General features: G+C 40.7%; 1 protein-coding gene across 1 annotated transcript in view; it reads left to right on the top strand.

Moving 5' to 3' along the window:
* Window positions 1–2,079: 2,079 nt before the first annotated feature.
* The window catches only part of LOC307256051 (dual specificity protein phosphatase CDC14AB-like), a gene marked incomplete at both ends in the record, with an annotated part of 24,634 nt that continues 12,198 nt past the window's right edge, over window positions 2,080–14,515 (top strand). Inside the window, 2 exons of the mRNA XM_080034918.1 lie at window positions 2,080–2,125; window positions 5,050–5,140. Coding sequence (XP_079891044.1) covers window positions 2,080–2,125; window positions 5,050–5,140 — 137 coding nt within the window. The remainder of the gene's footprint in view (window positions 2,126–5,049; window positions 5,141–14,515) is intronic.

The following is a 14,515-nucleotide window of genomic DNA, read 5'->3' as shown; positions in this document are numbered from 1 at the left end:
GCTCAGACATTTGGCACCCAGGCTCTGGCTCCACACCCTCGGGTGACAGGAGCAGAGTGCATTCCTCAAGGCAAGACAAAGTCAAAATGCAAATGGAAGCGGCTGGGAAGAAGTTGCCATGAATACCATCAAACAGTATGAACGTTAACTGTCAGAATGTTCCATTGAGATTCATTCTGTTTTATTTATTAATTCTCATTCATATTTACTGTATATATATTTATTTTCTACTGCCACATATGGCACATCATATCTGTTACTGGATGTCAGAATTTCCTCCGAGTATCTATCCATCTTTAGATCTAATTCAATATATCTATCTATCTATCTATCTATCTATCTATCTATCTATCTATCTATCTATCTGTCTGTCTGTCTGTCTGTCTGTCTGTCTGTCTGTCTGTCTGTCTGTCTGTCTGTCTGTCTGTCTGTCTGTCCGTCCGTCCGTCCGTCCGTCCGTCCGTCCGTCCGTCCATGTATGTATCTATCTATCTATCTATCTATCTATCTATCTATCTATCTATCTATCTATCTATCTATCTATCTATCTATCTATCTATCTATCTATCTATCTATCCATCCATCCATCCATCCATCCATCCATCCATCCATCCATCCATCCATCCATCCATCCATCCATCCATCCATCCATCCATCCATCCATCCATCCATCCATCCATCCATCCATCCATCCATCCATCCATCCATCCATCCATCCATCCATCCATCCATCCATCCATCCATCCATCCATCCATCCATCCATCCATCCATCCATCTATCTATCTATCTATCTATCTATCTATCTATCTATCTATCTATCTATCTATCTATCTATCTATCTATCTATCTATCTATCTATCTATCTATCTATCTATCTATCTATCTATCTATCTATCTATCCATCCATCTATCTATCTATAATGCACTTTTTTACTCTGTACTGGAAATTGCAACAACAAAAAAATCAACTGGAAAATTGCACATAGTTTATATTGCTCATGTATACTGTATACTGTACTATATTTTGTTATATCGTATATGTGAGTTGAATTCTTCCAAGTTTGTACAGAACAAACAGAGTAAGAATATCATTGTGCAACTGCCTGTTTTACTGGACATGTGCTAATAAACATCTTGAATCTTGAATCTTAAATTGATACTATCCAAGAAGGATTGCAATTAGACTATTATGGTGAAACAATAACGATACAAAAGCTCCATAAAACATAAAAGAAATATCTCTTGATCGCTACAGCTACACTGGAGTATCATTATACCCAATAGACTTATAGGCTACTGTATTATGAAATGTTCACATTCCAGGAATAGAGGAATTACAGAATATAGCCTTGTGTTTGTATCCATCAATGGCTTTAGCTGCTAGCCAACCCGTTGTGTGTGTGTGTGCGTGTGTGTGTGTGTGTGTGTGTGTGTGAGAGAGAGAGAGAGAGAGAGAGAGAGAGAGAGAGAGAGAGAGAGAGAGAGAGAGAGAGAGAGAGAGAGAGAGAGTGCGTGCGTGCGTGTGTGTGTGTGTGTGTGTGTGTGTGTGTGTGAGTGTGCAGTCAGTGACGGAGTTTGTTCAGAGATTAGCGCGCGCTCCTGCTCTCGGTGCGTGTCCTCAGCTCTTCCCGGGTTTGGCTGGAACATTCCGGGAAAGGCTTTTTATAAGATGGAGAGGGACCGAATCATTTGTGGAATGATTTCAAACTGAGTCCGCAGCCTTGTGAAGGGGAGGAGGGGTGAACACTTTGGCTTGGATTTGACTTTGGGGACTTTTTACGCGCAGTGGATCGCCTCATCAGTCGGGAACCGCATGCGCACATGGCAATGTTGATCCATAGTTTCTCTATAGAAGAGTTCGTGTGACTTGACTAGCGTTGGACCTTTTCTTTTTTACTCTAGTTATGGCAGGCTCTTTAAAGTTGATAATGGAGCTTTTGTTATAATATTTTATGCAGAACTCCTCATGTTCTGGCCTCTTAACAGATAACCCAGGGAGGTGGGGGAAATAACTTTTACATTTGAAATTGACTGGAACATAATTTAAAGTCATCAAAAGACATTTGTTAGGGAGTCCGATGGCAGAGGAATATGACCTGTCCGGTGCGTCAGAATTTATTAAAGGTAAGTTACACGTGAATGTGTGCTATTGCCTGCTAAACCTTGTGGTCCAGAAATGTTAGTGACGCATCTACATTATTACTGGTAAAGTGTAGCCTTAATGGATGAAGTAACGATGAATACTGAGTCATTTAATGGAAAATGTATGAAAGCTACCAGTTCAGTATGGCACAATGATAGGAATGAGAAGCATGGGAATAATACTGAAATACTTCTCCTTGTTTATCAGGTAAAACAGAGGTAAACTAACACAGAGCTAGCCCGTTGTAGATTGGCCCAGTGCAACTCAACATAATAAATTATTAATGCATTTTCAAAGCCATTCTAAATGTTTATAATCAGCATTGACTACTTATAACAAGTTCTTATGAAGTGTTATAAGAAGTGGACGTAACATGTAAGGTCAGCATTCAGAATCCTTTATACGCCCTGTATGTGTTTGAAAGAAGAATCTATATCAGGTTCAGGTTTATATATCACAGTATAACTGACTGTACAGTTACAAACACACACATGGGAACTGCTCGAATGTATTGTACAAGATTATAAATTGTTAATAATAATAATAATAATAATAATAATAATAATAATAATAATAATAATAATAATAATAATAATAATAATAACAATAATAATAATGTGTAGTAATAATAATAATAATAATAATAATAATAATAATAATAATAATAATAATAATAATAATAATAATAATAATAATAATAATAATGTGTAATAATAATACATCAATAAACAAAACAAGAAGTTTAAAGGTTAAGGAATGGTTCAACATTTTACATTTTTAGTGTCATACCTCACTGTCTGGCTCAACCGAATGCAACAGAAACCGTTCCTGTAACTGTGTGTGTATTTGATATGAAGAAGTAGGCATAATGTAGGTCGCCTACCGCTAGTTAGCTTAGCTCAACCACTGGTTGTCAATGGGAGCCGGTCAAAAGAGGAACTTTACAACATCACTAAACTCTCCTGTTTGCTCTTTGGGACTTATTATGTTGCGCTCTATATTTTTATATTTTATATCATATTAGAATGAAATACTTACTGGAAGGAAACCAACTTAATAAAACTTGTAATATGTTGTCATGTTATACACATTTATAATGTGTTTTATAAATGTATTAGACTGTCTTATGAATGTGTTCATAGAGCATTATAGAGATGGCCTTCATAGAAAGTGTTACCAAGGCTTCTTTCTCATAGTCATACATCAAGCAGATTTGAACACACAGACATAAGTATACATCATTTTTAGATTCAGTGTTTATTACACTCTCCATGGATATCATCTCTAATAAATAAACCTCCATATATGATCTAACCTTAGGGCATGTTCACACCAGCTTTGTTCTGTGGTTTAAACGAACCATAGCGCCTTATAGCCCTTGGTGTGGTTCATTTGTGTTGGTCTGAACACAGACTCTGGTGCGCACTAAACAACCAGACTCTGATCCACACAAAGAGGTGGTCTGGGGCCGCTTGGGAGTGAACTCTGGAGCGGATCATCTCTGGTGTGAACCCCATCCACACTCACCACAGGGAGCATAGTATTAACACATCATGTCACCGTCTTTTGCATCCACGTGTTATTAAGTTATTTAGCGCACAGAGTCAGAGCATACAACCACATGCTCCACCTGCTACAGTCTGCTGCTGTTGTAACGTGGGCTGACAGAGGAAAGTAGCATTACTACATTTAATAGATTGTTACAATATGCGCTCCACATTAAGCATGAAAACAAGCAGCCGGTGCTCTGTGATGTAGGCCATGGTAGAAATTACGAGCGATTTGCATTTTTGATCATCAAACTGTTGTTTACAATGTAAAGTCGGTTTGAGTTTTGCCTTTGTGAACGTGAACCGAAACATCTAAAAACTTAAACCATGTATCCGCTCTCAACTGGTGAGCACCAAAGAAGAGGACTATTAGGTGTGAACACGACCTAAGGAACCATAAGAAGCTGCTCAATATATCTATACGTTTGTTTTCAGTATCGAAGTGATCCGGTGTACAAGGCAAACAGGAACTGCAAACAGCTCATTTTGCGTTTAATTATGTCAATTTGCCAAAATCTTAATAAAAACAGTAAAAGGCTGAACAAAAACTGATTCCATGGCAACAGAAGAGTGGATTTTGTCTTTAGACATTAAAGGTTCAGTAAGTGATATGGTCCTTTTAGCTAACTTCCTGACAGTGACTAGCAGTTAACAGTCCCCTCCCTCGTCCCTACGTCACCACCACATGAACACACAGCCGTCTTCATCAGATGATGTGTTGAAAAGTTTTTGACTGCAAACCTTATGGGTTATCCAGCAGAGCTTTGCATCTTTTAAAGCGTTTTCATGATTGCATGGATGTTAACTAAAGCAGTGTTTTATATCCAGTATATCTACAAACCTGTACTCAACGTTTCAGAAATAGAGCTACAGACACAGCCTGCCTGTTCTCTTTTTGGTCAGATGTTTCCTTTTCAAATGCTTTGCTAACATGCACGGCACATTCACACAATATGTAAACGCCATGTGCCGTTTGTACAGGGAAGAAGAGGACAGGGCCCATATTTGCAGTACTAAATATTGAATTTAAACATTTGTTGGCAGATCATGATGCAAACCAGATTAATAATAAAATGACAGTGTTAAAAAATAAAGATTCTATTTCCCCCATAAGGTTTACATGGAGACCAGAGGTCACATTTGGGGCTATTTTGGTTCCTTGCTTTTAAAAGCCACTGTAAGCCGTAAATGTTAGTTTGTTGTTACTTATGTATTATTGTTGGTGATATGGTTAGTGGTCCATTTATCTGTAATGAGGTCTGTTCCTTATAAAAGAGAGAAAGTCATTTTGTGTGTGTGTGTGTGTGTGTGTGTGTGTGTGTGTGTGTGTGTGTGTTTGTGCGTGGACACCACAGACCGGCTGTACTTTGCTACTCTCCGTGTCAAGCCAAAGAACACGGCCAGCACACACTACTTCAGCGTGGACGAGGAGCTCCATTATGAGAGGTAAGCTCCTGTGATAACCATTCATCATTCAGCCCTCAGCTCCACAAGATGCAAAGGTATATGGGGACATTTTTTTCTGCGTTCCAAATCACATACTCTTTCTTTTTTCTATTCTACATACTACAGCTGATCATAAAAATAATCTAGTTAGCATGCAGTAGGCATACTATTGGGACATACTTTTACTTTTTTAGTTCATCATAACCAATCTTGCCTCTTGCTTATCGCTTGTTGTTTTCAGACGGAGGCTCCGATGTGTCACTTGTGGTGCGCACTGGATTGTGGATCAGAATCGACCAAATAGCGTGCTGATTTCGACACTAAAAATCTCGGCTGGATGTAGTAGACATCCGGGTATTTTTAAGCATACTAAATCTGACCACAATAATTGGGATAACCTCAGTCTTTTTGCTACCATACTAAATAGCAGGGAGGTATGGGGATTAGAACACAGGGCAAATGGCATTTGGCTGGTTGCTCATATCCAGATCTGGCAACACATGCAGCTGTACAACAAACCAATATATCTTTATTTATAATAGATGTACACATTGTTATTATACATCATTTATAGATCCCTAAGAGAAGATCAGCTGCTACATACAAAGATTTTCCACCAAGCCCTCTGGAATACTCTGATCGCTACATATTTTGTATATTTTGTCAGTAGTCACTGTGGCAAAGTCACATAATCTGTCATATGGGTGTGTGAAGTCTGATCAATGTCCTCCAGTCACTTTCACACACGGTTAAGGCTGAAGTTTGATACTGAAAGCAATCTGTTGGTGAAGGGATTTTATCAGGCGTCTGTAGCCCTCAGCACCTCTGACCCATAGTACACTGTATATATACTCTGACCCATAGTACACTGTATATATACTCTGACCCATAGTACACTGTATATATACTCTGACCCATAGTACACTGTATATATACTCTGACCCATAGTACACTGTATATATACTCTGACCGTACGGCATAAACCTGCTTACCAAGTAAGGGTAGCTGTCAGCAGTGGAAACACAAGCCAGATCTAGGGTTAACCGTGCCGAACCGGACTGTGCTGCTCAGTAGTACTACTGAGGGTGCACTCACACTAGGCAAATTTGCCTGTTCCGTGCCCATGATTGCCCCCCCCCCCCTCCCCACTCTCCCTCGCTGGCCCGTGCTCACACTGCTCGTGGCCTGGGCACACTTGCACCTTGCCTACGTCACCGTGCGCGTTTAGGATTTGGAGCTTAGTCTACTTGTAGGCTATACGACTGTTTGTGAATATTTTCATCCGGCAAATTTGCATCAAATATTCCACTTCCACATTAGAGCAACGAGAATCCTTAAGCTATTGTTTTTTTTTTAAAATGTAGCCTTGACGTAATAGGTCGCGGTGGACAGTCTCATATTTGTGCAGCACGCTGTTTATTATTAATATAACGGCCCGTCATCAGACCATACGTACCGGATGGTTTTATACACATCGATCGCTCCATCAAGTAATCCAAGTCAGAACTTTTTGTATGGACAGAGATCGTTTTTTTAAGTGTCTTTATAAAGTTTCTTGTTAAACCTTAGTGTAGGCTACTGTTTCCTTATCACTGGGCCGCAGAGTCCCGTTGTGTGTTGTTTTGTGTTTGTCTCCACCGCCATGCGTAAAGGCAGTTATGACAGCTGACGGGAGGAAAAAGAAAAAAATCCTCTGACGAACATGAGTAAACACGAAAACCTTTTTGCTTTGCTTTCTGCGCTCACCTATTTAGCTCTCTCCCTCTTTTATTAGCCCACACCTAGGCCTACACACGTTAATTCTCACACATTTTATGTAGCTACAAGTCCAAGTGGTGGGCAATTCTGGTGCCGACTAGTAAGGCAGCGGACGTTAACGGACATTGCATCCTTAATAAATTCACGTCAGGAACGCCGCCTGTGCGCTTGCTTGTACGCGTGTCATCTCATTAGCATCTGTACTTTGGCCACGGCACACCTCTCCCAAGTGTGCCGTGGCCAAGGGGCTGTTCCGTGCTGGAATACGGATGGCGTGGTAACACTAGCCAAACGTTCTAGACTTTAGTATGCAAATGAGCTCGGGCACGGGGCCGCGGCCCTAGTGTGAGTGGCCCCTGAAGCATAGCCTAACACATCCCAATCTCCCACTGAACAGTCAGCATTTGAGTTGCACTGTGGAAAACCTAGGAGCTGGGTTTCTACAAGGGAGTAGAATTGAATCAGCCTAAATATACATTTTATAAATAGTTTATAACACACTCTAATGTAATTCTATGCTGTTATATAAGGACCTTTTGAATTGTTTACTATAACTTTTCCCATAAAGCTTAAAGTAATGAATTTTTTTACATACTTTTTACAGCAGCCTCTTAAAGTTAATCATATATTATAGTTATAAATGAATAAATTATTAAACATTTTTATCTTCTTGAAAATACAATAGAGTCTGTTACAAAGTCTTTATTGGATGCTTGCATATACGGCTTATGAATGCAAATTAAATGTAACACCTACTTGTCTGTGCCTATAAATGATGAAGTAATAGTTTTGGAGTGGCAGTAAGGTATTTCACAGATGTCAGATAAGTCATAACGGTCATAATGGTAAATGTAGTTCATTACAGTATGTCAGTGCCACATAAGCAAAGGCAACGTTTGGGTGCTGTGTGACTCTGTCTCCATTGTTCTAGTTCAGTGAGGCTGTGTTCTGAAAGCCATACTAACGTCCTACTCATACTCATTTTGACTTCAATTTGAGTATGTGACGGTTTGGGTATGCGAGTTTGGGTATGTGAGAATTGCCCGGATGAATACTAACTTCCGGGAAGATTTTGGGTATGGATCGATTGGATAATTTTCCTACTCAACCGCCCCACAATGCATTGCGTCCTTTCAAACGACAAGGAAGGTTTTTTTTTTATTCTTTATTTACAATTCTGCATTTCCTGCACAACAAAAAATCTAGTTCTATATCTAACCTGTGGAGGGCGGTAATACACTAAACAGCGTCTAAACGGCCGGAATCTTATAAGAAGAAGAAGAAATTCTTGGTTGAGTGTACTTCAGTGTGAATGTTTCGACGCACCTCGCATACACAATCAATCTTTTTTTAGTAGACAGTATGCAGTATATAGATGTTGAGTATGTAGGAGGGAGGACGTTAGTATTGCTTTCCGAACACAGCCTGAGTCTTTTTATCGTTCCCCTCCTTCACCTTTTAACAATCAATACTGACCATTTCTGTTATCTTTCTCTTGGGCTACAGTTACACAACAACGTAAAAAACTTACGTAATTAGACAACAGTTTTTGAATACGCTCCACATGCACACAGATCCGCAAAAGGGACCAATGAAGCGCCAGTATAGTTGGCTGTGAAACTTTGTAGTAGATAGCTCTTCAGGTACAATTTGGCGCATGTAAATAATCTCAGCTGATCACAGTAATGGTGCAGCGTAGACACCATGCAGCAAATCTACACTTTGTTGGAGGAGCGTTTATACACGTATCAGAGACAACAACACAAACACAGTTTGGTTATGGCTACTCCATTTATATTGTCCTCTAACTCGTGTGGCTATTTGAAAGGAAATGGAAAATGCCTATGCACACGGTGACACTGGAGTTGCGTTTTCAAAATATCTCATTCTGGAACCTGGTTTCAAAAGTTTACGTTTTCAGACCCCCAAAATACTTTTGCTTTTATGTTGAACACTGTTACTGTGTAAACAGGCCCTTAGTTTCATATCCCTGACGCTCTCTTTTAGCCTGAAAAGGCTCAGAACAGGATCATTATACCCATGAAGAGGTGAAATGAATCTGCACTGCTTAAATAACAAACAGGTTGATGGATTGTGTATCATTCAGAGGACTTGACCGTCTGTAACCCAGGTTGTAACACTATGCATGGTTTCCACTGAGCAGGGCAGCGTGGCTCAGAGCGGCTCAGAGCGGTTACGCTAGATCTGGCAAACGTCTTCACCGCCGACCCTACCCTTTAGGTAAGCGGGGTTTATGACCCTACCCTTTAGGTAGGCGGGGTTTATGACCCTACCCTTTAGGTAAGCGGGGTTTATGACCCTACCCTTTAGGTAAGCGGGGTTTATGACCCTACCCTTTAGGTAAGCGGGGTTTATGACCCTATCCTTTAGGTAAGCGGGGTTTATGACCCTACCCTTTAGGTAAGCGGGGTTTATGACCCTATCCTTTAGGTAAGCGGGGTTTATGACCCTACCCTCTAGGTAGGCGGGGTTTATGACCCTACCCTTTAGGTAAGCGGGGTTTATGACCCTACCCTTTAGGTAAGCGGGGTTTATGACCCTATCCTTTAGGTAAGCGGGGTTTATGACCCTACCCTTTAGGTAAGCGGGGTTTATGACCCTACCCTTTAGGTAAGCGGGGTTTATGACCCTACCCTTTAGGTAAGCGGGGTTTATGACCCTACCCTTTAGGTAGGCGGGGTTTATGACCCTACCCTTTAGGTAAGCGGGGTTTATGACCCTACCCTTTAGGTAGGCGGGGTTTATGACCCTACCCTTTAGGTAAGCGGGGTTTATGACCCTACCCTTTAGGTAAGCGGGGTTTATGACCCTACCCTTTAGGTAAGCGGGGTTTATGACCCTATCCTTTAGGTAAGCGGGGTTTATGACCCTACCCTTTAGGTAAGCGGGGTTTATGACCCTATCCTTTAGGTAAGCGGGGTTTATGACCCTACCCTCTAGGTAGGCGGGGTTTATGACCCTACCCTTTAGGTAAGCGGGGTTTATGACCCTACCCTTTAGGTAAGCGGGGTTTATGACCCTATCCTTTAGGTAAGCGGGGTTTATGACCCTACCCTTTAGGTAAGCGGGGTTTATGACCCTACCCTTTAGGTAAGCGGGGTTTATGACCCTACCCTTTAGGTAAGCGGGGTTTATGACCCTACCCTTTAGGTAAGCGGGGTTTATGACCCTATCCTTTAGGTAGGTGGGGTTATGACCCTATCCTTTAGGTAAGCGGGGTTTATGACCCTACCCTTTAGGTAAGCGGGGTTTATGACCCTACCCTTTAGGTAAGCGGGGTTTATGACCCTATCCTTTAGGTAGGTGGGGTTATGACCCTATCCTTTAGGGAGGCGGGGTTTGGTTTATGACCCTATCCTTTAGGTAAAGCCCCTATCTCACTGGGCTGCGACAGTGTGCGACAAGTTGGAGACACAAAATTGCGACAAAATGTGCAAATTAGCGACAATTTTCACTTGCTGTCTCACTGAGTTGGTTCCTCACGACATGTTTGCGAATGTCTTGCCCAACACTTGCCAGGAGGTCGCATTTATGTCTCGCGAACGTCTCACGACCGTCTCAATTTTGTCTCCAATCAGTCGCAATTTAGTTTCTTATGTCGCCAACCCCTCGCAAAGTTGTCTCACATTGCTCGCACTTTCTGACTCGCGGAAACTAAATTGAGAAGGGTTTGCGACGCGTTTGAGACACATGCGACCACTCTGAGACTATTTTGAGACAGATTTGTTTATGACCCTATCCTTTAGGTAGGCGGGGTTTATTTCAGACGGCTTGGTACCCCAATGGAGGAGTAGCGAATTTAGAAGCGGCTCAGCTCGCTTATTTTGGAACCCTACCCAACTTTTGGCAATGGAAACGTCAAAATAAAAGCGGCCTGAGCCGTACTGACCCGAGCCGCACCACTTGGTGGAAACGAGACATTAGTCTAATCTGGCAGCAATGCTGATAACTAATTATAGAAGATGATTCATGCCTTCAGTCTTATTAGTGTCCTAGACGTGATACTTAACATACCTTTGGTAATTAGGCTCACACATTGATCCTACGTAGGTTATAATATATATTTGTCATGTTTTCATATGAGTAGGCAAGTACGTTATCAAGGCATGGCAAGTTTATTTATGGGAGGCGACTCCCATCGTTCACAAGAGCTGGCTCTTTGAACCGGCTCGTTTGCGTCCGACACATCACTAGCAAACAGGAAAGATCAGACATAGCCAAACAAGGGATAGATGAGTGGATGAAAGAAAAATTCTAGCAAAATCTTCAATACAGGTCACAGTGCTCCCTGGATAGTTCCATAAGTGTGAAAGGATGTGAATGGTATAATGCTGTGGCCTTCACAGTCACCAGCTTTCAAGCCAACTCATTTCCTATGGGAGCTCTAACAGCCATGTGTTAGGCAGTGCTCTCTGAATGGGACATCATGTTCCGTTTGTCACTCCGGACGGACACATCCAAACACAGCAGACGAGGGCATTGGCTAATCCCACTCCTCTCTCCTTTCTTTAACATGTGGACCCAATGTGCATTTTCTAATCCTTGACGAAATTATTTTCAGTTCTAATTAAAAAAAACATCTGTTTGGGGGGAGGGGAGGATACTTTATTACATGAAAATTAATTGACTCCGGTCAAAGACGGCTGAGGAAATGCCCATTCTTTCCTGACTTGTGAAACCCATTAATTTTTTTTATCTTTTAAGATATTTTTTGGGCATTTTTATGCTTTATTGATAGTGTAGAGACAGAGTTGAAATGGGGCAGAGAGGGGAGTGACATGCAGAGGACGACCGCGGGCTGGAATCGAACCCGGGTCCGCTGCTGGCCGAGGCCCATGGGGGGGACGCCCTACCAACTGAGCTAAGGGCGCCCCTTATGAAACCCATTCATTTTAACTAGAATGTGAATCCAGTAAGATGTAGGTCAAGATGAGATCAGTGGCCGTGCCCTGGAGATGGGAAGGGATTTAGGACCAATCTGGATGGTCAATCATTCCAATCCATCATTTGTCTTTTACTTTTACATCTAATGAACGCAAAAGATAGTCCCTGTGTTCCAAAATGGCATACTCTTTCTTTTTTTCTATTCTATATAAAAAAAAACAATGTAGTAAGCACTAGGGCTGCAACTAACGATTATTTTGATAATCGATTAATCTGTCGATTATTTTCTTTAATCGATTATTAATCGATTAGTGTTTGGTCCGTAAAATGTCAGAAAATGGTGAATAATGTTGATCAATTTTCCAAAGCCCATGTTGACGTCCTCAAATGTATTGTTATGTCCAAAACACACATATATTTCAGTTTACTGTCATAATAGGATTAATGAAACCAGAAAATATTCACATTTGAGAAGCTGAAATCAGAGAATTTGGAAATTTTTTATTAAAAAATTACTCGAAACGATTAATCGATTATCAAAATAGTTGGCGATTATTTTAATAATCGATTAATAATCGATTCGTCGATTAATCGTTGCAGCTCTAGTAAGCACTAAGTAAGTTCACAATTTGAACATACTTTGACTTATTTATTTCATCCTAACATCGCTCCTTGAACTTGCAACTTGCATTGCCGGTTGTTTTCACCCGGGGGCTCTGTCGATTTGATGTGACGTGTTTATTTGATCCATTTATTGATTGATTTCTGCCAAGACATGCTCGAGAAATGTTTTCTTCTGCCTTTTTCAACCCTTATTCTTCTTCACAGTGTCACCATTATCGAGCCTGTCTCTTTAATTTTTACAGTTTTTTTTATTTCTGAACTGATATCACCCCCCGACCTCCCCAGCAAACAATGTGACATCGTTGTTGTATGCTGTTAGATTTGACTATTCCTACCTCCCTCCTTTTTTCATTCCACTTTTTATACTTTCATCATGCACTATTTGTACCCTTCCATTCTTGATTTACCTTTCCTAGCCATGCACGCAATGTCTAATATGTTCTACATGGACAAGATTGCTCATAAAATATTTGCCTGTGATCTTCACAAAATTCTAACCACACACGCACATCCCAACATTGACATGTAGTTGCACTGCACATATCCACCGGGTAAGGACTAGTTAGCATGAATTTAAAAAAAAAATGTGATTTTGGAAGTGTTCCAGTTGTGGGGCACCAGATCCTAGTTTAGGCTGGATAACATGGAATTATCGGGATCCAAATGAGGTGATTATCAAAACAGGGATTATTTTTTCGATCATGTTATTAGAATGAAGAGAGCAGGACCGTTGCACACTCACAAAGCAGAGGAATACAATAAAAGTTACTATCTTGGTTCAAGCTGAATTTTTTGCTGACTCATTTTGCAGCCAGGTGTGTAACATACTCCCTCTGGAGTACAACTATACTGCAAACCATGTTGCAATCCTGTACTAGCAGCAGTAACATCTGAGGTGCACATACATGCTCCGGGAATTTTAAGAGACCAGTCAGAATTTTTCTTAAATCTTCATCTCTACATTACTTATTGAAAAGGCTCTTAATGCCAATATTCTTATTTTGAATTTGGTGGAAATGTTGTAAGTAGTTTTTAGTATAAAACCAAAATGTTCATTCTACTCAAACATATCCCTATATAGTAAAAGGAGAGACACTGAATATTTGTAGTGGTCTCTTAATTTTTTTTCCAGAGCTGTATATATACTTCAAACTCTCATTTATATTCAAAACATTTTACCCATTCATGCTTAATTATCCAGAGTGCCTCCACCAGTTCCTCAAATACACCAGTGTGAGGCCCCATTGATGAGCGTTCAGATTGTAGCATGAAGACAACAGTTTGGTCCTAGCAACAGGAGTCTGACCCTGCGTTCCAATCCCCATACTATCTGCTATTTATTTAGTATGGTAGAACAAAGATTTAGGATGTCCCAATTCTTGTGGTCAGATTTAGTATGCTTAAAAATACCCAGATGAATACTACATCCGGTCGAGATTTTTTGGTGTTCAAATCAGCGTGCTATTTGTGTGGTTCTGACCCACAAACCAATGTGCACCGTCCGGAGGTAATTTCACATCGACAGAGTTGAGCTTTGTGACATATAGGCCTAAGCAAGGGGCAAGATCAAGGTGCAATGTTATGATGAAATAAATAAGTTAAATGATGTCCAAATTGAAGCATCCTGCATGCTAACTAGATAACTTTTTTATGATCAGCTGTAGTATGTAGAATAGAAAAAAGAGTATGTGATTTGGTAAGTAGGGCATGCTCTTATGATGTTTAAGAGGTCACTGTGGTGTCATGTCAGTGTGGCAGACACAGTGGCTGTCTCTTAACCATCTTAACCGGAGCAGATTATAAGGACACACCAGGAAGTGTTCTCCACTGGCTCTCTGACAACCTGAAGACGTTTAGCTTTACAGTTAAGTACATGCAGGTCCTTTCATCCATTACAAGTACGCTATATTTTGAGTTGTGTGTTAGTCTGAGGGCTCTACTTACACTATGTCACATCCATGTCATCATTTAAATGGCCTGCTGATCTGGTACTCACATTTGCCAGGGAAGATTCCAAGTCAAAATGTTTTAATCTGTTACTTTCAGCCCAGCCCTAGTGGCCAGCACAGTTTATCCAACATGGCTTAC

Source organism: Ammodytes marinus (genome assembly GCF_949987685.1).
Source record: "Ammodytes marinus genome assembly, chromosome: 9".
Lineage (NCBI taxonomy): Eukaryota > Metazoa > Chordata > Actinopteri > Uranoscopiformes > Ammodytidae > Ammodytes > Ammodytes marinus.
Note: the sequence above shows the minus strand (reverse complement) of the source record. Positions and strands in the feature narration are given on the sequence as shown.